The following is a 24,585-nucleotide window of genomic DNA, read 5'->3' on the forward strand; positions in this document are numbered from 1 at the left end:
AGACAAGACACTCTATGTTTACAGATAACTGACCAAGTAACGTATGGTACTTCACCTTTGCCCTCTCATCCTGTTATTCCTACATTCTTTAGGTTTTGCTTACATTTTCTGGCACTAACCCTTATTTATGACATTTTCTAAAAGGTCTACTCTTCCCACTTAAACCAGTCTTCCTTTCCCACACACTGAACTTACTACAGAATCCAGTTTCACATACCAATGATATTACACAGAATAAAGATACTACATAAAAGATATATAAAATATATATAAACTAAAGGATATATTTCAATAAAACCCACGACAACACAACAAACTAAGGTAACTTTTATGCGCATACCAATGTGCAAACCTACCATACTTTATGCATATATGACTGTGCGTAATCTGTGTACCATAACATTTATGCCTGTAGGCGCTCTTTACCCATGACATCGCTTATCAAATGCTCACGAACATAGCTGTAGGCAAAACATTTCATGTGGGTTACACATGGCCTGTGCGGCATCATAAAATACCGGTAGGCTAGGTGGTAAAGTATCAGCATTATTTTACTGAGTGACTTGTCATTAGGTCTTGTGTCTAGTCTAAAAAAGCTGCAGGTCAGTTTGCGCGACACTGCTGTTTATGGATATATTACATGTTTTTCAAAACCAGGAATTTTGTGGGTCATTTTTTTTCTGTCACCCATATTACTATGCTACCCTGATTACTAGAGAAATACTGTACATGGGTCGGTGCAGGTAAAACTAAATATTCAGTGATATTATCACCACAGTCAAAGACTGTTTCAGTGCCTACCTTCAAGAAAATGTCTCGTTCCACCAGGGTCAGGACTGAGAGACTAAAAAGGAGCTTCTTCCCCCAGGCCATAAGAGCCATGAACAATTGAAATTGATATTTATCAATAGTGTTTGATTTGTTTGTACAAGTTGTGTATGCATGTGCTGATACTAATTAATTGCTGTACAGTGGCATAGCCTAATCAGATTGTTTGTATACAAATGTATCTCTAAATGTAATAGTTGACCAAATGTTTGACTAGTATTCAGAGAAAATAAGACTGAATATTAAATACACCGATCATGATTTTCACAATATGGACTTTATAGCAGGTGCACTTTTACATCTTACATTGAAATTCCCTTCTGAGTTGATTTGCTTTATCTATGATGTATGACATACTGAATAAACACTATCAGTGCACAGGTTTAGTTGGTAATGACACAAATATAACTTTACTAATATTTACTAATTATATCAGACTAAACATTCCTTTTTCCATACATTATAACAGGGCCTGCTGCTGAAATCTCCATATTCCAGTCTGAAAAGTCAGTGCATATTATACTCGAGATATATTTTTTTTCTTGGATTTCATTTTCCATACTGGGGGGTACAAATACACAAGTGTGTAGTTTATTCTAATACATATTGTATAGATTTGTAGCTCCTGATATGCCGTTATGTTTCAGTAGAGTATCTAACAATTTGAATATTTGACATCTTACAACTCAGTCAGGAGCAACAATTGTGCATTATTTAATGTCCACAGGTTTCAGCATGTTTTAATGAAAAAGTTCTGAATATCAGCAGCTCCTACATGTATACGGTAGTAATGTAGTCATGTGGGATAAGAATCCTTGTACCTTCGCCCAGGCCAGTTCTGCCTCCAGGTTTTTAGGCATCCCATCCACTGCTGAGCGACGTGTGAGCTCAGCATCTGTGGCTGCCAACCACTCAGTCAGGCAGTTCAACTCCTTCCGCAGTTTTCGTGACAACTTCAGACTCTTCTCAAGCTCTTGCTTTCCTTCCGTCACCTGTTAATCAACCCACCAGAATTACATCATAACAATACATAACATTACAATGTACTTTTTACTTGCTGTAATTCACTGCTGTACACTGACCTGTGCTCCTAGCTGGTTGTATAGAAGCTTGAGTGCTGTAAGGCGTTCATCAAGTTCTTTTGGTTTCTCTGTCTGTTGGCGCTGAACCACCTGCCTCCCTGTCTTAATCACTGCTTCCACTTCTCCCTTCACCTCACTGAGACTTTTATACAGCTTCTACAGAAATAAGAGGATTTCATAGTTTTGAGAGTGTGAATGAGAGGATCAGAGATTGAGTAAAGGGGGATGTTTTAGAATAATGTAACCACTTATAAAATATAATACTTGCAAATGAATGTATACTACCAGTCAAATAATTTGCACCCACCCGTTCAGTATGATAATTGCTGGTTGTTGAGTGAATAACATAAGATGAAAATATAAAAAAGTATCCATTCCAAAATTGGAAAAACAGAGTATGTGACCATGCATGTCTTTAATGGTATACTATTAACTGGTTGTAAAGCCTTAGGTAGGCATTGATTCACTTTTAAAGCCCAAAAATTTTAGATGCACCAGAAACAAAATACAACTGACTGAATGTCACATATTGTGATGTCATGTGACTGAATGCCAGAGTATATTTTACCCATTGTTACACATCAACCTGTAGTGCTTAATGATATATCCTCAATTCTCACCATGCACTCATCAAGTTGCGCTTGCAGCACATCTTGTTCCATGCTGTGGACTGCAAAAACACCAGATTGTGCCTTGACCTCGGCAAGGACATTCTCACATTCCTGGAGTCTCTGGTCAAAGTTGGCTGGCTTCTGGAACAACCTAAATTTTGCATTTACTTCATGCAACCTTTTCTGCAAGAATAACAGTGAATTGGGAATTAAATGGTATAAAACACACACACACACACACACACACACACAGATGTAATCAGCTATAACATTGTGATTAAATTATATCTGATAACAACAACTGCTCAGCTGAGGATGAACATCAGATATAGCCTTTATTAAGGCCTTGATATTTTTGGTGTTGCTCTTCAATTTGAACTACAGGAGCACTTTCATAGCATAATTCTTTTCTGCATAATGTTTATATTTATTTTCACTTGAACCTACTCCCCCCTACTCTTGCAACTTTTAATAATAATAATGATAATAAGCTTTATTTGTATAGCACCTTTCATACAAAGTGCTTTACATTTGGAACATGTAACACAATAATAGAAAATAATCAGTTATTCCTCGTTGTTGCTGTGGCCGTTTATGATCCAATCAGCAACATATCAGAAATATAGAAAAGAACATGTAACACAATAATAGAAAAGAATCAGTCATTCCTCGTTGTTGCTGTGGCCATTTATGATCCAATCAGCAACATATCAGAAATACTTAGTAGTATATAGGCTTTGCTAACAAATGCTTAGGCTAACAAATGCTTAGGACACGTTGATGTGGACTCCAAGCAATTAGCTTTAGTATGTTCTTAGTATTAGTGATTATATGAATTTATATACAGACGTTTAAGGAACACAACGACCGGAAGACTGGCAGCCTTAACCCTTAACCCCCTACAAGCACGCCATATGGCAACAGTGGCAAGGAAAAACTCCCATATTCCAGGAAGAAACCTTGAGCAGAACCTGACTTAATAGGGGGAGCCCATCTGCTTCTGGCTGGCTGCAGCTCTAATGGCAGCAGTCAAATGTAGAATGATCTGAAAAAGTAGTCTACAAGATAAGATGAGTTAACTAAAGGCTCTCTTATACAGGTATGTTTTCAGGTTTTTTTTAAAGAATGCGCCTGTTTAATGTAGAGGCAGGGTGTTCCATAGCTTTGGGGCATAAGCAGCTTCTTCACTTTGCTTTTGGAGCACTTTGGGTACAATTAACGGATTAGCATAGAAGATCTAAGTTTCCTTTGTGGTTGATAAGATATTAAAAGCTCAGAGATATATGAAGGTGCTATGCCTTTCGTAGTTTTGTAAGTAATTAACCCTTAGAACCCTAAGCTGTTTTTAGGGCATTTTCACAACCTTTATTCATAAGGATTTATTCTGGTCATTGTAAGTGTCACACACACATATTATATACTGTTTTTTTCAGCAGAGTCTAGACTATCCAGATCATTCCATGTATTAGTACTAGCATTGCTTTTATTTAGATTTTTAAAGAATTAAAATATAAAAAGCATATTATAAAGATTATTATATTTCGACATGTATCTCACCACAGCAAGCTCATAGCTCTACATGCATTTCATGTGTGTGTAGGGCAGACTGTCCTGAATCGGGCAATATAATTGCCATGTTGGAGGGATACTCTGGGGCTGAGCAATTTACAGAAATATGTGGTGTATGATTTACGGAAATAAATGCCATTTTTTATTTAGTGATGAAAAATGACCTTTCTGCGCTCCATATCTGTGACATGAACTGATCTGACCTGACTTGACCCGAGGTTGCGTGTTAGCCTGCGTGCCTATGCACTCATAATGATTCTCAACTTTTTACTGGATTGCCATGAACAAAGTAAAGGCAAAAAAGATGTTTCTTTGTTGAACAAATTGGGATGCAATGTGAGCCTTGAATTGGATGCCATGCAGGAATTTGCTAGGATCTTAAAACCGGATTATGAACATAGAGAAACACACGATAGTGTTGGATTATAAACATGCTTTGCCACAAGAACAGACAAAAAAGTGGGGTAAGTCCAGCTATATGAAGTTATTATTTTGCTGTCACTTTGTCTTTTTTATAACCCAGAATGATGTACTTGGTATCAAATGATCTGGCATGCGTGGCATATCTATCCGATCACGGGTCCGCGAGTAATTCAAACCAGAGTAATGGGTGTGCAGCGTTGGTTTGTGGACATGACGTTATTATTTTGCAGTCACTTCGTCTGTTTTTATAAGTCAGAAGGATCGATAAACATGGTACCAATGGATAGCCCTGTGTCCCCTCTTTCATCTAATATGCTTGCCATATCGATGCGATCACGGGTTCGCGAGTAATTCAAACGAGAGTAATGGGTGCGCAGGTGAACGCAGAGAAGTATAGACTGTAAATATTGATTTAATTTCATGATTTAATTTGATTTAATTTCATATTTTTTTTTAATTTTCATACTTGATCGTACAGACAAGTGTGTAGTCTCTTTGGAAAGCCCCACGTCTGCTCTGTCATGCAATAAAGGTTTCATCTCGCTGCGATGAACAGTTCCGGAGCAATGTAACAGAGAAGAAAGGGTGTGTTTTTTGACACACTTTGCGTCAATCGGGTTCTAAGGGTTAACATAACCTTAAAATCAATTCTATAGGTAACAGGGAGCACAGAGGTGATGTGCTCTCTCTTCTTGGTCTTAGTTAAAAGTCTAGCAGCTAAGTTTAGAGTTCAGAGTTCAGAGTTCCAGCTCAGGTGGAAATAAGCTGCCTGAGTAACTTTACTGAAATTGGACTTGAAGCTTAACTCTGCATCAAGGACGACACCTAAGCTTGTTACTTTTGGTTTGACCTGATGTGTCAGTTTTCCAAGATTACTAAGAACGATGTCTCGCTTTGATTTTGGTCAAACCAAAAGTACCTCTGTTTTGTCATCATTTAGCTTTAAAAAACTGTTGCTCATCCACTGATTAATGGAGGTTAAGCATGCCATCTAGATTAGTTGGCTCCACAGTAATATATAATTGGGTATCATCTGCATTGCTGTGGAAGTTTACATTATAAGTAAGTAAGTATAAGTATATACTATTTTGATCCCGTGAAGGAAATCTGGTCTCTGCATTTATCCCAATCTGTGAATTAGTGAAACACACAGCACACAGTGAGGTGAAGCACACACTAATCCCGACGCAGTGAGCTGCCTGCTACAGTGGCGCTCGGGGAGCAGTGAGGGGTTAGGTGCCTTACTCAAGGGCACTTCAGCCGTTCCTACTGGTTCGAACCGGCAACCCTCCGGTTACAAGTCCAAATCAAGTGCTAATCAGTAGGCCACGGCTGCCCCTAATTAATTATGCTGACTTATGATTTTTCCTAAGGAAAGCATAGGGAAAAGAGCAGGGGACCAAGACAGCTCCCCTGGGCCACACCGAAAGGCAAGTCATGTTTTGTTGACACATTATCTCCTAGACTAACATAAAATCTCTGCCAGTAATGAAGGTTTGAAACCAGTATAGAACATTATCACCTACCCACTACACAAGGTGGTGAATAAGAATGTTATGGTTATGGATATGATTATGGTTATGGATACGCTTTTGTCCAAAGCCATGTTATGATTAATGGTGTCGAATGCCGCACTCAAATCCAGAAGGATTTGAATCAGTAAGGATTGAGATTTTGTTTAAGTCAGTAGCAAATCTGAGATCATTGACTATTTTTACTACAGTGTAGGACCGTTTCTGTGTTGTGATTTGATCTAAAACCTGATTGGAATTTTTCAAGGATACTGTTTTCGTTGAGGAAGGTATTTAGCTGACTACAAACAACTTTTTCAAGTACTTTGCTCAGGAGGGGGGGGCTCTAAACCTATATGACCACTATCCGCTATGCTAGCTATGCTAGGGGTGGTCATAATAAGGCACCCTGAACAGCAAAATGTAGGCATAGCAGGGTTTGACATCAACTGACTGAGACCAGCTGATTGCCTCTGAATCAATGCTATGGTCAACTATTGTAACATAACATCAGGCCTGCTCTTGGACCAGTATCTCTTTTGGCTATTGTTATTGGGGGGAAATTCTAGTAATTATGGGATCCATTGGCATAGCCTGTTGTGGAGGCTAAATGAACATTTTCAAACAACCTTTTTCTAAATGATTTCCAAGCTGAAAGAAATTGACCTGACCACAGCTTGACCTATTGACTGATGCATTTACTGGATTAAAGGCGCTCTAAGCAATGTTGGGTAATGTCACTTCTGTTGACTTTTAAACAAAACAGAGAGCTAGCTCGCTACTCCCTCTCCCTCCCTCCCGTGCAATTGAAACTCTCCTAAACGCGCATCATGTCCATGATTGGCTGGAAGAGTCTGTTATGCTTTTATGTTCCAGGCTGGACCATGTTGTTTTTGTTGCCGTTTTTTAAGCCTGGGCTGTACACAGAGACCACATATTTTACAGTTCAGCGCACAGGCAGCTAGGGGATGGTGAGGTGATGTTTGCTGTATGTGTCAAAAAATGTTTTAGCTTAGAAACCACGTAACATCGCTTAGAGCGCCTTTAAGTTCAATAAGTGTTGAAAGAGTTGGCTTTTTCTACATGTTGGTATTTTGGTGTTTGAGGATGCTAAAATGTGTGAAAACTAGTTTTGCCTAAATCTACTCACCCATGTGCCATCCAGATGTCCTTTAATGCACTCAGAGAACTCAGTTTCTTTCAACCTCATCTTCATGTCATTCAAAGTCCCCTCATGGTCTGCAAGGTCTGTCTGGATTTTCTGTAGGAGGTTTATTTTTAAGAGAACATTATGGCCAAAATGCAGTATGGTAGTTTTTTTCCAAATGTTTATAGAACAGTGCATCATTGCTCTGGAGACCCATACAAATAGAGGATATGTAAAACATGAAGAAAAGTGGGTAACTTTGGATAAAAGCATTAGCCAAATGAATAAATATGTCAATTATATCAGTTTATATGTTTTGCATTTATTGATGTGTGGGTGGGTTAAACATGTACTAAACAGATATCTCAACAGCTATCAATCAGCCATCTTACAAGAATGGACACACTAAAATACATGTGCTCACCTGTGCTTCCTGCGGGATTTGTGCGGCATCAATATGATCACTGAGGTAAGCAGTAAGGTGTCGGTCCGTGGTGTTTAGAGAATCGTTGATTCTTTGCAGAGTCTTATCATTTTCCTGTGTCCACTGAATACGGCGTTCAAGCTCCTGCTGACGATATACCATCTAATAACAGAAATGATACAATTCAGGGCCTAACGGCTAATATTCTATTACACATGTGAAATCATAGCAATCCAAATCCAATATTGGCATGAGTCACTATAGTTCATACACAAAATCCCCTCCCCCCAGACCCACAAATACATACACAAAAACTTTGACAGCTGGTGTCTACCAACAGAGTAATGGGAACGCACCAGCAGTTCACACACTGAGCACTTGTCCTAAGATATTTCTGTCTCAAATATAATCATAGTTCATACCTGGAATGTTGGGTACCTCATGTTTCTTTAGTTGTTCAACCAATAACACTGTATGACCCACAAGAGACCTTACACAATATAAAGAGGAAAAAACCTGCTCATTGACCAGTGCAGTGCTTCTTCTCCACTTAGGAGTTACATCATCCCCAGCTTCACAACACAACAAACCAAAGCATAACCACACCCCCAATGCACACAGGCACACACACACACACACACACACACACACACACACACACACACACACACACACACACACACACACACACACACACACACACACACACACGCTTAGAGACTAATCCTCAGGCTAACAATCTATCTTTAGCTCTGATAATCATTAGCTTTTTTCACATCCACAACCCCTCATCTCCAGCGAAATCACCAACACACACATACACACACAGTGAGTTCAGCCTCACATTTCCAAAAATCATTTAAAGGAGTACATGGTTTCTATGTAGAAACTGCTGTCATTTATCATGCACCCTCCCCTGTTGGACTGTGACAATCTGAATCAGTAAGATCAGCAATCTGCTGAACGCTTACACCACTTTACGCCTTTTCTGAAACTTTTCATTTCCGTTCCTAAGAAATAGCACTAGATATAGAATTGCACTGGTCTTTATATCACCTCGAGTTAACAATAACATTCAAAAGAAAACTTGCTTCGCTTAAATGAGCCTTTACATATCTGAAATTTGTCTCATACTCACAAAAACTTGTGTTCCATCAACAAGTTCAACTATTTCCTCTCCTTTATAAATGAGGAAGATGCTGACTATGCCACTACACATCCTTGTGGCTTTCGTACAGTGTTATGACTTGAACTCATATAAGCCTTTTATCTTTCAAGAGCATTATGTATAAATGCCATCACATGACTATGCCAGTTAAAGGACATTCTGTGAATGCTTATCTGTCTGTTGACAGTCAAAATCTATACACAATTCATGAATCAACAATTACATTCTGCACTTTTGGGATGCCCCCCAAATTTACATATACCAGGCATATAGCAGATAACGAAGCTCAGCTACAGGAAGTCACGCCTTCCTTACTATTGCTACTTGCTAGGTTTGACAGTTGAAAACCCATCTTACTAAGCATTAAAACTCACAATTCTGGTTGTTAAGAAAAAACATGAAAAATGCACACGTCAACAAGTATACCGTCTTCACGTTATCCGGAGAAATATTCTTTGGTCACCGCTATTGACCAATTTACGGCTCCCATTGACTTCCATTCAATACATGTAACCAAAACGTCAACTATGTGATTAAACTAACACTTATGCCAGCAGCCATTTCACTTTGATAATAAACTACATTTTGGTACAACATATATACAGCAAGAATAACAGAGTTCTTTGCATTCCCCCCTTGTCTATGAGTCACATATAATAGGTCACCTCGACAGCCATCATCACTTGCTTGTCAGAGTAATTACATTCCAAAAATGTACCTTCATATTACATCACAATTTATAAAGGAATTACGTTTAAAAGAAAAACATAATATATCAGATGGATTACACAAAAAATTAGTAAGAAAAAGCAAGATTTCCACCGTAATTTTCTATTCAATTAAAGGAACCGTATGTAAGAAAAATATTTCAATTAATCATAAAATGGCCCTGGTATGTCACTAGACATTAAGAAATCATGTTCATTTCAAATACTTATATCACTGACAACAGTAGTCCGGCCAGGATATTGTCATTTAAAAAGTGAAGTTGCAGCCCTCAACTGATGTTGATGTTGTGTTTTGTAATTGTCATGTTGTGTTTTGGCCTGATGCGCCACCCTCCACCTATCTACTAATCACGAAGTCAGTAGTGTTTCGCCATCAGGGTTGGCAACCTCGAGTCAGGGGGGAGGGGGAGGGGATACATCGCTCTTCAGTATTTTGAAAGTGATTGCAGTACCAGTTTTGGCCACAATCTTACATATGGTTCCTTTAAATATTTAATGGCGCTATTGCATTTCACTGCTACCTGAAGCGCAGTGCCATGCTGCCATCTGGTGGCCTGAAATATGTAATGTAGCCCATTATATTTATTAGAAAAGAAGCGACAGTCGAATAATCTTGTACTTCCTTGTCAATTATTCGTGTAATCCATCTGATATATTGTGTCTTTTTAAACTTCGTTCCTTTATAAATTGTGGTGTATCATTAAGGTACATTTTGGAATGTAATTACTCTGACATCCGACATTAAACGACCATAAATTTGAGCAATGGGCACAATCTTAGGGGCTGACATTTTGCTTAAAATTTCTCCTCACTGCTTAAGCCAAATTCTGTTTTACCTGCAGTATATATGTGCCAAAATGTAGTTTATTATAAAGTGAAATGGTTGCTGGCATAAGTCAGCGGCGTTAGTTTAAGCACATAATTGACGTTTTGTTTACACACGTTGAATAGAAGTCAATGGGAGTCGTAAATCGGTCAATAGCGGTGACCAAAGAATATTTCTCCGGATAGCGTGTCGGCGGTAACAAGCATGGCTGCAGTGAAGGGAGTAACCCATCACATTGGTAATGTTTCTGATGTCTGCCAACTAGCTAAGTTACTGTCTGGGAAAAATAGACAACGCAGTTGGTAATGGGATATCTACTAACATGCTAGCTAACTTCATATGCTGAGTAAACAAACCAACAAAATCCCTTGTGTGGTGGGCATTTTAAAATATGATGCTTCTTTGAGGTAACTTGCATATGAATCCATATTTTGAGGGTGCATAGCTTGTATGTAGTGAGTGTATAAGAGCATGCACAGTCTCATGTTCCCACTCCTTCTCCATAGACCAAACTCTCCCTTTTTATATGCCTTGCTTAGCAGCTGACACTAACTTATAACTAAGGCAGTACAAAAAAATCAGATAGTGATATTGAGAGAGTACAAAGCTTCTCATAACAGTAACTGTGACTTTTAGCTTTCAATAAATACAAAAGTACCCTCTGCATCAGCTCATCCCAGCGGGTGTTGAAAGCCTCCAGTTTGTGTGCGATGAGTTCATCCATTACCCCGCCATCAATCAGTGTTTGAGATAGCTCCTGGATCTGTGTGCGTCCTTCCTCTGGGTGCTCCCGCACAAATATCTCCAAAGCCTATTAAATTTGCATACAGATGACATGTGAAATGCACATGGTACATACAGTATGAACTATAAATATACAGTACCTGGTAAAAAAAATCATACAGGACCAGTAAAAACAACACAAACACTTCAGTCTCAGTCATTTTTGTTATTCTTATTCTACATGAATAGATAAATAAAACATAAAAAACTCATAGAGGATGTTCATTCAGCTGTTATATTTTGTTAGACATAACCAGAGGTTGTATAAATACTGTATATATGCAATGGTGATTTCTAGCCTATGAGAAACATTTTTTTTTCAGTTGACATGTAGCCTTGTATTACGGGCTGTGAATTAAGATATCCTAGGCTACAAGCCATGCTCTAATGCAGTGTTTCTCAAAGTGTGGTCCGGGGACCACTGGTGGTCCGCAAGCTATCCCAAGTGGTCCGCGAGCAGACGTGGTAAAATATAATATAGATGAGTTGTTTGCCATATTGAACCAACATGTATGTAAATCCAAACAGTTCTGCAACGCTGCCTATGTAAGTTATGCCAGTTTAAATCATATGAATCCTCTGACACAAGCAAAGTGCACAGAAAATAAGCAACGTGGCTCAGTGCTCAGGAGTAAGCCTATTGTGTAAGTAACTATTTAAGTAGGTCTACTCTTTTTTTTAGCTAGGTGGTCCGTGAGGTTTTTTTTATTGATTAAGTGGTCCTTGGTCTGAAAAAGTTTGAGAAACACTGCTCTAATGCACCGCTTGTTACTGAATACGTTGTTGAGTTTAGGATTTTAAGATAGGCTAATCTTGATAGCCTAGCCTATCTTTAATGCACCAGCATGTCATTCCTTGATCCTGGCATTTAGGCTACGTTTCAAAAAGCAAGCACTGCAAAACATGTAGGCTACTGCATACACTTTATTGAAGTTAGTGTGTGTCTGAGGTGATTTAATTGAATAATGCATAGATAGCCTAGACATAACTCCAGCACGGCAATACAACTTGATGATGGTCGGTCAGAAGGCAGCTTGTCGTAACTTCGCACCATAACTTCAATCGAGTGTTCAGTAGCAGCGTGTATCTGACGTTATGGGCTTCCACCACAGTTTCCCCTTAGCTTTTTGAAGTTACGGCAAAAACATCACCTTATTTCCCCAAAAAAACAACCGAATTGAAACTTGATGTTTGTCTACTTGATAAAACTTGACAAAAAACTCATTTTTGCCAAAATCGAAGTTACCATCTTCTGCCTTAGTGCGGCAGTACTGTAGAGAGTGTCCTCACCTCACAGTGTGGTATGGCAATTGCTTTTAAGAGGGGCCTGTTAGAAAGAGTGGTTTGCACAGCAGTTTGCATCTCTTAAGGTATTGGGAGGGAGGATTATGTATTTTCTAAACAGCTACACCTGATGAGTACCTGTCAGGATCCTGCCTGGATGGAGTGACTTTGTGCCACCCTGGTGGCCACTTTGTGTAGTGTCCTGCGTGTGCTGTGTTTCTCTGGTTCCCCATGTGCTTTGTGTTTACCTGCCTGTCACCTGCCTTTGTCTCCGCCCCATCTCCTTATTTGGTCTGTGCTTCCTGTCTTGTTAGTTTTCCCTCCGTTTCTGCTTCCACACCTGTTCCCCGTTATTGTCTCGTTGGTCTCGTCCAGTCCTCTGTCTTTCTGTTAATTGGTCTGTATATTTTTACCCTCCTGTTTCTCTGTTCCTTGTTGGATTGTCTCTCTGTTTACCCTGTCAAAGTTCTGTCTGTTAGCAAGTTTGTCAGTCATTAAAGTGTGTTTTTCTAAATTCTGCCTGGAGGAGTCTTGCGCTTGGGTCCTATCTGCCCTGACAGTACCATTATCTATGGTAGAGTAGGGCTGCATGAGTGCATACCTCCAGGGTCTCTGTAAGCTCTTCCACTCCACCTTCAATGTTCTCCATCTCATCCAGTTTCCTCTCCAGCTCATCCAGCCAACCATTCTCTTGCTGTAAATATGCCAGCAGTTCACACCAGCAGGCCCATACCTCCTGTTCTTAGGAACATAGAATACTCTTTCAGAAATCTTGGTACACACACTGGTACTCATAATGACAGCATGTATATCTAACAAGCACATTAACATATCTGGGTATTATTACCATTAATAGCATATTTCACATATATAACATCAAACTACAGAAATGAGAAAAGCAAAGTATGGGCACCTGCAAAGTCTTGCTTTTGCCATTAAGGCGACTACACAGATGAAGGTAGTTTGGTGTCAAGATGTCCAACTCTGCCTTCAAGGAGTCGTGGGCAACTGGAGGAGCCTTAGCAATAAAGCTGTTCACAGTGTCTGTTAATAAGTTCACCTTCTGTTCCTTCTGATTTACCTCCTCTTGTGCCCTCTGATGGATAAGACAGAATGTTGACATGAGATGCTGAATAAAAAGAAAATTAAAATGATTCCAGCTGATTTCCTTTGTGTTGAGGCTCACCTTACAATTTTTCTTCGTTTTGGGATAAGTAAGGTGTTAATGCATATCTATGAATTAATGGTCTTCCCATTAACACTAAGGGCCCTATCTTGGCGATTTAAAACACATGGTCATTGGCGAATAGCTTAAATAAATGTAGGGGTTTGTCCAGTCTACATTGGGGGTGGTTTTGTTATCAAACGTCGGGCGCCTGGCACAAAAAGGCGATTGTTATGTTTCTTAATTAGTCATGGGTGCGTTTTGGGCGTAACATCCTTTAAACCAATGAAAATGACGTCTGCAAGCAGCAAGCAGCGCAACATCAAACAGCGCATCGGTATTTGGATGGTCACCAGCGTATTTGAAGGAATCTGCTTGCAAGCGAGACCTTATGGAACAGGTATTCCACTAAACCAAGCTTTACTAAAACCTAGCAGAGTAAAGGCTACACATATCTGCACTCGTATATTATTTAAACTCATAGGCAAAGTGAAACTAACTTCACCGTGGTGTCATAGTCAACAACCAAAAAAATTATACACAGTTAATTACTTTCACTATAGACTGACAATGGGTTACCATCGAAAACATAGCCTGAAAAAACACTTACCACAATAATGTTCAAACGACTGAATAAAAATCCAAAGGACATTTATCCTGCAAAGGAGTTGCTGCTTACATCTTGTGACGGTGTGTCTTCAGCTGTGCTTCATATGCGCCTTTCGCTATAGACCAGGTTTTTCTTGGTCACTGGCGTAATACTTTTAGATGGTGTAAGATAGCGATTTTTGATCACGCGCCAGACCGCACCTTATGTTGTTAATTGCCACACCCCTTGGTGCATTGTGTAATAAAAGAGAAGGGCATGGCAAAACATTTGAGTGTAAGATAGGAATAAACTTTGCGTCGTGATAAAAATACGCTATGCTCTGCATTTTTGATCGTCAACATAGGGCCCTAAGAATGAGGGTGTGTTAAGAATGAGGGTGTGTTACATAAACCAAACCAAAATGAAACTTGACTGGAACTTGAAATAAGTATTTTAAAGTGTAAAAAAGGGGTACAAAAAAGGAATGATGCAGTCAGTTGTACCTATTTGCTGCCATCTTGGCCATCGGAACAAGGTTAAAAATATTTTGTTTTGTTTGCAGGGACCCTCCTCACCATAACATATAAGTATAATATAATGTTGAGCCTAGTCAGTGGGTTAAAGTAACAATTTACTATGACATAGTGAGCTTGCCCTCAAGGCTATGCTATAGAGTACCGAAGTGTGATGTTCCGTTTCCATGACGGCAGAATCACTGTATCTAAACAAACTTTCGAAGTGGCTAAAATATTGAATGTAGACATGTGGCATCATTTCTAGCTAATAGCCTACATTGTTTTAAATGTAGGCTATAGCCATTTAAATGTGTTTTACCTGCTAGGCAGCAGCTTAGCCACATAACAGGATTCCCTGGCAGGTGTAATAGAAAGAAACAAAATTCCAGTGGACATTTCATGTCTTCTCAAAGACTGGGGCTGTTAAGAGTCAGTTTTTGATAGAAAAATAAAGCCAAAATATGTTTGTGAATTTAAGGACTTTAAATGCATGATGTGAAGTTACATGCAGGCCTCTTTTTACGGAGGAAACCCATGCTAAAATAAAACTCTGTAGTCACGGATTTGATTGTGTTGGTATGAATATATCTTGTAGTATGTGATTCCTACAGTGTAAAAAAATATACCAAATTTTCCTTTTTGTCGCATTGTCACCGTTGAAGCCAAGATCTGCTTAAAGTTTCTGTGGCTGCAGGCACACCAGGCCTTGGTTGTCATACTGTTCAAAGTCAAGAGCTTTCAAATGATAAGCAAAATGCATACATAAGCTAGCGTGTCCAGTTTGTTGGTTTTAATACAACAAGCTGTCTTACAACTGTGATACTTGATGACTCATTGGACAAATCAGAGAAAATTGGAACGTTGTGTAAAATGCGAATAAAAACACAATGTAATAGTCTGCAAATCTTGTAAACTGATATTTAGTTGCAAAAAGGACACATACGATATATCAAAAGTTGATAATGACAAATTTGATTATTTCATGGAAAATATGTTAATTGTGAATTGATACCAGCAACACGTTTCAAAAAACTTTGGGACGGGGGTACCAAAATGATAGAAAAGTTGTGTAATGATAAATAAAACCAAGGTTTTGTTTCACCACTAATTAGGGTAACTGTCAAATTTATTGGGTATTGAAGAGCATCCCATAGAGTCAGAGTATCTTAGAAGTAAAGATGTAGGGGTATTCATCACTCTGTGTAAATCTGTGTGGACAAATGATAAAGCAATGTAATTTAAATGCTTCTTTGGGGAGTTCATCATCTACAGTACATAATATTTTTTAAATATTCGGTAACACTTTACTTGACACTGTCAACATAAGAGTGACATGACACTGTCATAACTATGACTCGTTCAAGTTGACATTGCTTGGGTTGTCTTGATTATGACAACTTCACATTAATTAAAGTGACCTTACCAGAAGTTGTCTTGGTCATGACAAGTTGACATTTAATGTTTGGGATGTCTTTGTAATGACAACTAACTTTGTAATGACATTAACCAGGATGACATTACCAGAAGTTGTCGTTGTCATGACAAGTTGACATTAAATTAGTTTGGAGTGTCCTTATTAAGACAACTTGGCATTAAATAAGAATAGCTGTCATGACATCAATATGACAGTGTAATGAATATATTCTTTGACCTAAAGTAAAGTGATGCCATCTTGCTTTGTCATTAAGATATCATGAAGGGCAAGACTGGATGTCATGACACAATTATGAATGTAACAAATTACTTTGAAATGACAGTAATAAGTTACGATTTTGGAGTAACTTGTCCAACACGGGTCATGAACACATGACACTGTCATGACACATGAACCCAAGAAAAAGGCAGGAAACCTCCTGCCCATCACTTACAAGCTAAGTTAGATGAGAACAGGGCTCTATAGTGCGCCCATTTCACTCGCACATGCGAGTAAAAATGATGGTGTGCGAGTGCAAAATATTTAGGCGCACTGGTGCGAATGACTTCTAACCATGTCAATGTTTGTCTACAAAATACACCACAACATCAAGAAACATTACTGGTGCAAACCATAGAATCACGTCGCGAATGCAGCATAAAAACTACACCTCCCATCAACGTTAGCAGTTTCGCGTTGTGACTCGCTAGTAGTCGCTTCTATCAAATCCAAGAGCACATGAAAAAAGTGGAAAGTTAGACTAGCCAGCCAAGATGCAAAGATTGAAGAAATTAGTTCTTCTATCCACCGAATTCATCGGATGTCGGAGGAACAGGATGAGATTCTGAGAATGCAGTGAGAGAAGTAAAGGTAACCTAACATGCCTTTTAGCCCAGTTGACGTATTGCCTGCAATATGCAAAATATAGCTGTAGCGAACAGGCACAAAAGTAGCTTCCCGTAATACTCCCATTTTATTCAAAGGTAGAACGCTACTGACAACTCCAGGCTTCCACGCATGCTTGTTTGTTTACACCGATTACAAGCTGAAGTGGAAAACGAAAGTAGGCCTAACGTTTGCCTACTGCCCCCATCAATGCAGATATTTCAAATAAGAAATAATTATAAAACATAACTAAGTATAAAACATATATCCTTGATTAGCCTATGTTGGGTTTTGTGGAAGAGAAAATGTAGTAGTTTTAGGCAGTATGCTGTCAGATAGGTCCCCGAGGGCATATTTGGATTAGCTATAGATGGATTCACAAATAAATAAATTAGCCTACATTTGACAGGATACTTAATAAACAGGCTAAATGCAAATATGGCAATGTATTATATTATTTTACATTAACAAAATGTAGGAAAATAAAACAGACTGAATATAAAGTAGGCACTGATCTTTAAAATCCTTTTTCCTGTAGCCTAAATGTTGTCAGTCATTCTTAATATTCGCAATTGGTGCACTGGCATGTTTAACTGTTAGCTGCAGTATAATGTTATTATGTGTAAGTTAAGTACAGAACTGACTGTGTGCCCAAATTTTTGTCTGTGCTCCTACATTTTTTCACTTGGGCGCACAAGTGCTCCTGAAAAAAAATGTTAGTGTAGAGCCCTGGATAAGAACAACCTTTTTGATTAGCACCTTTTCAGCACCTTTTTGATTACTTAATTTCTAAACTGTTTCTGTTCAATGTTTTTCAAGTGAAAACCTTGGGAATAAAATGTTGATTACAGAGTGTGTGTGTGTTGATCTTGGTCATCATGTTACAAAACAAGCCAAAGATTTTTACTTCCCATGATAATGTGTTAGAAAGCTAATTTGGTGTGCGATGGCATTTCTTAAGACATGTCTTATCCTTCATGATATCTTAATGACATCAAAATGGTGTCATGATTCAACTCAAAATCCTTTTAAGGGTACACTGGACTAAGGCCAAACTGGCCAAGACTTTTCCTGATGTTGACCCCTCTTGTCCACATTGTAAAAGTCAATCAGCTGATCACATACACATGTTCTGGTCCTGCCCGCATCTTAGAACATATTGGACAGACATTTGTCAGGCCTATTCTACAATGTGTGGTGTGAGCACCCCCCCAAATCCAATTTGTGCAATTTTTGGCTTTCCTGATGAAACTCGCTCTCTGAAAGGCAAATTCCATGTTGTCATAGCTTTCACCTCTCTGTTGGCTAGACGGCAGATGCTTCTCATGTGGAGGAACAAACATCACCCAGATTTAGCAGATGGATTAGAGACACCATGTCATTTCTGAAATTGGAAAAAAACAGATACACTCTGAAAGGCTCCATACAATGTTTTGAGAGAACCTGGTCCCCTTTTTTGACTTACTATGAGAGCATACAAAGCCCACTACAACAAAAAGATTAGATGACCCCCCCGACATGTGCATTATGTGTCTTTGTATGTGTATTTGTTTTTTGTTTTGTTTGTTCTTGGTTGTTGTTTTATACTTGTATTATGTGACTTATTATTGTCTGGTAAATTTATGGGATAGGCTGGCGAAGGGTGGGTATGAGGGAGGTTTTTCTGGGTTGGTGAGGTGATTAATTGATTATTATACCTGTAATGTATAATTGTATTGATTCCTCAAGAAAATCAATAAAAAATGGTGTCATGATATCCAGTCTTATCCTTCATGAAATCTAAAAGACAAAGCAAGATGGTATCACTTTACTTTAAGTCAACAAATGTATTCATTACACATGGCGTTTACAAACGGAAGTTCGGGAGGAGCGTGACTGAATTTGCCAAGCCTCCTTCTTCAATCAGTCAGGTTATTTATTTACAGTTTACCTGCCGAAGTTGCAGCATCAGTGTTACTCCGCTTGCAACCCACCACCTCCCCTTACGCCTCCCGTCTTCCATAGTTAAAGAATAAGGGGGCACGATTTGTGAAGCCCTTCAGGACCATGGCCAGACCTCGCCAAACATGCTCTTATATTATGCTTTTATGTACAGTATTATGCTTTTATATCTTTATGCAAATTCAGGAATGTGAGCTAGTGAATGTCATATTGATGTCAAGACAGCTATTCTTATTCTTCATGATATCTTAAAGGTGCTCTAAGCGATGCCATGTGTTTTTTAGGCTAAAACATTTTGTCACTTACTGCAAATATCACCTAAACAACCGCTAGCTGTCTGTGTCCTGAATACACAGTAAAAAAAAACTGCGATCTCTGTGGACAGCCCAGTCTTAAAAAACGGCAACAAAAACAACCTGGGCAAACCTAGCCCATAAAAACATAACAAACGATTCCAGCAAATCACAGACGAAATGCGTGCCTAGGAGAGTTTCAATTGCATGGGAGCAGCACAGGAGGGAGGGAGAGGAAGTAGCGAGCTAGCTCTCTGTTTTGTTTGAAAGTCAACAGAAATTACGTTACCCAGCATCACTTAGAGCACCTTTACTGACAAATCAAAAGGGTACCACTTTCCTTTAGGTCAAATAATGTATTTGTTACACTGTCATAATGGTGTCATGACAGTCAGTTGTGAAATATCCTGTTACACATCTAATTATAATCATCCTTATGTCAACATGTCATGAATACAAAAAGAGGTAGATTTTCTGTTTATGTCAAGCTGTCATGACAAAGACATCCTCTTGTAATGTCATCCTGTTTAATGCCAAGTTGTCTTAATAAGGACACTCCAAACATATTTAATGTCAAGTTGTCATGACAAAGACAACCTCTGGTAATGTCATCCTCGTTAATGTCAAGTTGTCATTACAAATATTCAAAGACTCCAGAGAAGTCTTTGCAAACAAGGGATAGAGCTGAAAAACAATATTGGTTGGCCAAGGTATTTTGGACCTCAGATGGCACTGCATTTAAACCAGACCTGTTTCTGTAAAGAAAATTGTATGGGCTCAGGAAAACCTTTGATAATCATTGTCTATGAGCAAAGTTTGATACTCAATTCACAAATGCTTAATCACGATTAATCACTGAATTTCTATAGTTAATTGTGATTAATCACACATTTTATCACATGATTAAAATTCTATTATTTTGCATTTCTGAACTTTTCCAGGAGTCCATATTAACAATATAAAGTATCTTGATTGGGATTCAAATGAAAGCAAATCAAGTTACTTTATTAACTTAACTTTAAGACGTAGATCTATTTGATTATTTGGTAACACTTTACTTGATGGGTGAGTTCATAACACATTCATAGCAGCTGTCATAAACTGCACATAAAGCATTCATGACTGTTTCATGAGACATGACTCAACATTCATACCAAACCTTTCATGAATGTGGAAGACAGAACGACGAGAACTTCACATCTGAGTCAATGGGCTCCAGTGCCAAAAAGACAGAATATGTTCAAGCAAATAATTTTTGCTACATAAAAATGTATTTGTTTTCTGATGTAACCCTTGCAGATGATTTCTCATCTTTTGCTACTGGGAATGTCCAACCGTTCCAGGTTACACAAATACAGGTCAGCTGAATGTAGGCTAGTTTACCTCCCAGTGTTAAACTCAGTGATTACGAATACTTCACAACTTGTATAGTAAAGTGACATTCGATGTAGACTTCATAAGATATTCATGGAATATTTACAAAGGCTGGAGAGATTTAAATTAATGGTATCCAGGTTACACAAATACGATGTTGGACTTTTATTTTGACAAGTTCTCGTCGTTCTGTCTTCCACATTCATGAAAGGTTTGGTATGAATGTCTCATGAAACAGTCATGAATGCTTTATGTGCAGTTTATGACAGCTGATATGAATGTGTTATGAACTCACCTGTCAAGTAAAGTGTTACCGATTATTTCAAATCAAATTTCAAAAGATATGCAGCAGACCACACAATGTATTCTTCAGCAATATAACTAATATAAACTGAAATAAATGCTACAGCAGAAGTGCATGCACAAAATGTACACACATTATAAAGGGCTTAACAAACAGAAAATACTCCATAACCTATATTCATTATCTTTGAGTTCAGTTGAAAATAAGGAACTTTTCATATTGAGAAATGTGTACAGGTGTGCAAAATGTAGCTTAGGCCTACAGCACATTTCAATGAAGTGCATAGGCCTAACAAACAGAAATAGCCTAGTCCCTATCTCCATGTTCAGTTCACATGTAACAGTGTGAGTGTAAACAATGTTTAGCTTTTAGGCTAGATTAAAGCTTAAACTTGAAGTGCTTTGGTGACATTTTAATTTCTAAGCCGACACTGGCACCGACATGAGTGCACTGCCATTTTATACAGTCTATTGTGCACTGTCACTTACCACACACATCAGCGCCGAAGTTAGCTGGTAAACACTGGATGAACAATGGATTTTATGGGGCAGCGTCGACCAAATAGAACTGATTGTGATTTACGCGGCAGCAAAGTGCAATGCTGGTGTGGGGAGTTGTATTGAGAAGAATGGAATCTAATGTAACTGAATGTCGAAAGCAGAGTGCACACTCATGTCGGCATTGGTGTCCACAAAACACCGTTCAGCCAACTGGGAGTTCAGAACTGCGTTGGGGTTTATTATCTCCATGACTACAGAAGGAGGACTAGGCAGAAGCCTACTAGGAAGCAAAGTTCTTAGAATCTTTGCTATCTGGCAGTTAAAGGGTCAAAATAGTAGCAGCCAAAGAGGATTGTTGATAACAGAACAAGTGATGAATAAAAAATCTTTGGCAGCACACAATTAATGCGTTAGCCTACTACTCTTTAAGTATAAGTATATATACTCTTTTGATCCCGTGAGGGAAATTTGGTCTCTGCATTTATCCCAATCCGTGAATTAGTGAAACACACTCAGCAAACAGTGAACACACAGTGAGGTGAAGCACACACTAATCCCGGCGCAGTGAGCTGCCTGCAACAACAGCGGTGTTCGGGGAGCAGTAAGGGGTCAGGTGCCTTGCTCAAAGGCACTTCAGCCGTGCCTACTGGTCGGGGTTTAAACCGGCAACCCTCCGGTTACAAGTCCAAAGCGCTAACCAGTAGGCCACGGCTTTGGCCGGCTCGCAAGCTTAAACAAGTGTGTGCGGCGTGCCTATTGTTTTGTTTCCAGTCTAGATCCGGTGTGGTGTTGTAGTTTTTCTTACGTTACTGTTTGTTGCAACAGCATGTGAAAAAACTACAAAGAAAGAAAGTTAATCTCGCGGCAAAAAAATGACGCCGTTAAAATGGCTTTGCGTTAACGCCATTAATAACACGTTTAACTGACAGCACTAATGTACACATGTTTTGAGCAACATATAAGGCATATAAGGCAAGGTCATTTTCCAAGGAAGACCTTGAATATTTCAGGAAAACAATGCAAAAGATAATTCTGCCCATATTTAAACAGTATTTCTCCATAGAGGAAGAGTCCAGGTGCTAAAATGGCCTGTCTGCAGTCCAAACCTGTCAAATTAGGTGCAACGTGGAATGAAACAAGATTAAGAATAAACTGTTGAGCAACTGAAATCCTATATCGGGCAGGAATAGGACAACATTTCATTCTCATCATTTTGTTAAGAGAGGTGAAACAGCACAGTGGTAAACATTCCCTTTCCCAACTTTTTTTGAAACATGTTGCTAGCATCAAATTCAAAGTTATATATTTTCCATGTAATAGTACATTTTTTTCATTTTCAACATTTGATATGTCTTTGTCTTTTTTGCTGCTAAAACGGTTAAATTGCGTTTTTACGGGACTAGAATATTATTACCTTCTGTTTTTATTTTCTTTTTACACAACGTCCCAACATTTTCGGATTTGGGGTTGTACAGTACATTCCCAGTTAGATACAGATCACCTGTAGTTATCGAAAGTGAACCCTGAAGGTGAGCAAATATGATATGATAAATATGATCATAATGATATGAAATATGATATAACAAAACAATTGAACTCAACAATGAGCCATATCCTTGAGGCTTGAATGTAACTAAAATTAGATTTTTCTTTTTATAAAGTCAATAGTGACAGAAAATGAAATCCCAAATAACTGCATATACCATGGGAAATATCTCGACTTCCCACCCCCTTGCCAACTAGTTTAAATTGATATGTTAGGTAATCACTAGGGTGAGCGCTTTTTGGAAAGAATTTGTTTGGTGTGCCATTCGATCCTGCACATTCTCTAGATCTCCTACTCCATCCCACATGTGTGTGTGTATTTGTGCATGCAGGGACCAAACGTAAAAGTTTAGTGGGGTTACATGTCCACCAAGTTTCATGTTTCATGTTTGCTGAATACTACAATGCAGCTTTTGTGTGTTTTACCTTCAGCTCTTCCACACCTTTGTGTAATTCTTCAGGACTCTTGTACTGAAAGTCTCTCTCCAAATAGTCTTCTTCAGCTTGTGTGATCCATTCCTGCATCTCCTGCATTTCCTTCCGAAGGCTCACTGTCTTATCAAGACCCCCTTTAAGAGCAGATTTCTTTGCATATGCCTAAATCAAGTATTACAGACATACTTCAGTATATGGGCAGTGTGAACTTGACAGCAACCCCTAAATATTTTCAATTAAAAATATCTCAAAAGTTACTCTATGTCTGTTGTACCCTTGTGGAAAAGAAGTGTACCAAATGGAAATATGTGTGCTAATAATATGTTAATTGCACTTCAGCAAGTGCTAGATGCTTTGGTTTTTTTAACTCAATTAATTAAACTTCAGTGCACTCTGCTTCATGTCATGCATAATAATGCCCCTCAGTTGTTCTAAAATCCATGGAACTGACGGCCTCACAGGGCTTACTGCTTAAAGGTCCCTGAAACATAACAATTACTTAAATACTATTATGTCCATATTTTAGTTGCACTTTGTTTTGTGCAAAATGTGCTAATTTGGAACTTCAATGAACCTCTGTGTATTTCAATCACATTTCTATCAAAATGTAATACCAATTACAAAGCCTTGAAGCTAGCCCAAATTTACCTGGAATGATTTCATTAGAAATGGACCTTCCCCAGCCTTAATATCAAGAAAATATATTTGTGTCTTATGATTCCCTCCCCCCCATAGTTCTGATTTGTTTTACTACACTAACGATGTTAAATATAGCCTTTGCCTACAGCATCTCCTTAACAGTAATGTTAACAAAATGACAGCATTCATATGACAAAGGAAAACGAATTCGGTCACTCAAGACTGTGCCACAGCAACCAGTGTAGGCTACAGTCCTACCCAATAGGCCTACTCGAAGCAGATAGCGTTGTCTGGACGGTCGAGTGGGTTAATCGCGGCGTATTTCCAGAACAGGTCTGCAACTTTCAGGCAGTTCTGAGTTCGAATCTAGGCAGGAGCAGAGCCATATAAAGGCCTAGGCCTATTGTTATCATTTTTTGCAAGGTGTTGCTCCTGGCAATACTTGTTTATAAGACGTTTGGTGATTAGTTGATAGCTGTTTTTGGGACACGTTAAACGTTCTTTATAATGAGCGCATACGGGGAGTAAAACGACTGTTATGCGCTGTTACAACTGTAGGCTACAATGATTGCAATACAAAAATATGCACGTTTTGTGATGTT

The 24,585-nt window shown here is 38.6% G+C and overlaps 1 protein-coding gene across 9 annotated transcripts in view; it reads right to left on the reverse strand.

Moving 5' to 3' along the window:
* Nucleotides 1–24,585, reverse strand: part of dmd (dystrophin) — a 493,723-nt gene that overhangs the window by 255,918 nt on the left and 213,220 nt on the right. For 6 of the 9 annotated variants that reach the window (XM_048268223.1, XM_048268225.1, XM_048268222.1 and 3 more), the window contains 9 exons: nucleotides 23,336–23,506; nucleotides 13,298–13,480; nucleotides 12,986–13,120; nucleotides 10,976–11,128; nucleotides 7,596–7,757; nucleotides 7,175–7,285; nucleotides 2,531–2,704; nucleotides 1,911–2,066; nucleotides 1,650–1,820 (listed from right to left, as the gene is read on the reverse strand). In XM_048268223.1, the coding sequence (XP_048124180.1) occupies nucleotides 1,650–1,820; nucleotides 1,911–2,066; nucleotides 2,531–2,704; nucleotides 7,175–7,285; nucleotides 7,596–7,757; nucleotides 10,976–11,128; nucleotides 12,986–13,120; nucleotides 13,298–13,480; nucleotides 23,336–23,506 (1,416 nt within the window). Of the gene's footprint in view, nucleotides 1–1,649; nucleotides 1,821–1,910; nucleotides 2,067–2,530; nucleotides 2,705–7,174; nucleotides 7,286–7,595; nucleotides 7,758–8,017; nucleotides 8,175–10,975; nucleotides 11,129–12,985; nucleotides 13,126–13,297; nucleotides 13,481–18,246; nucleotides 18,337–23,335; nucleotides 23,507–24,585 lie in introns of those variants that run through there. The other 3 variants (XM_048268227.1, XM_048268228.1, XM_048268229.1) reach the window with 3 other exon arrangements.

Source organism: Alosa alosa, chromosome 17 (genome assembly GCF_017589495.1).
Source record: "Alosa alosa isolate M-15738 ecotype Scorff River chromosome 17, AALO_Geno_1.1, whole genome shotgun sequence".
Classification (NCBI taxonomy): Eukaryota; Metazoa; Chordata; class Actinopteri; order Clupeiformes; family Clupeidae; genus Alosa; species Alosa alosa.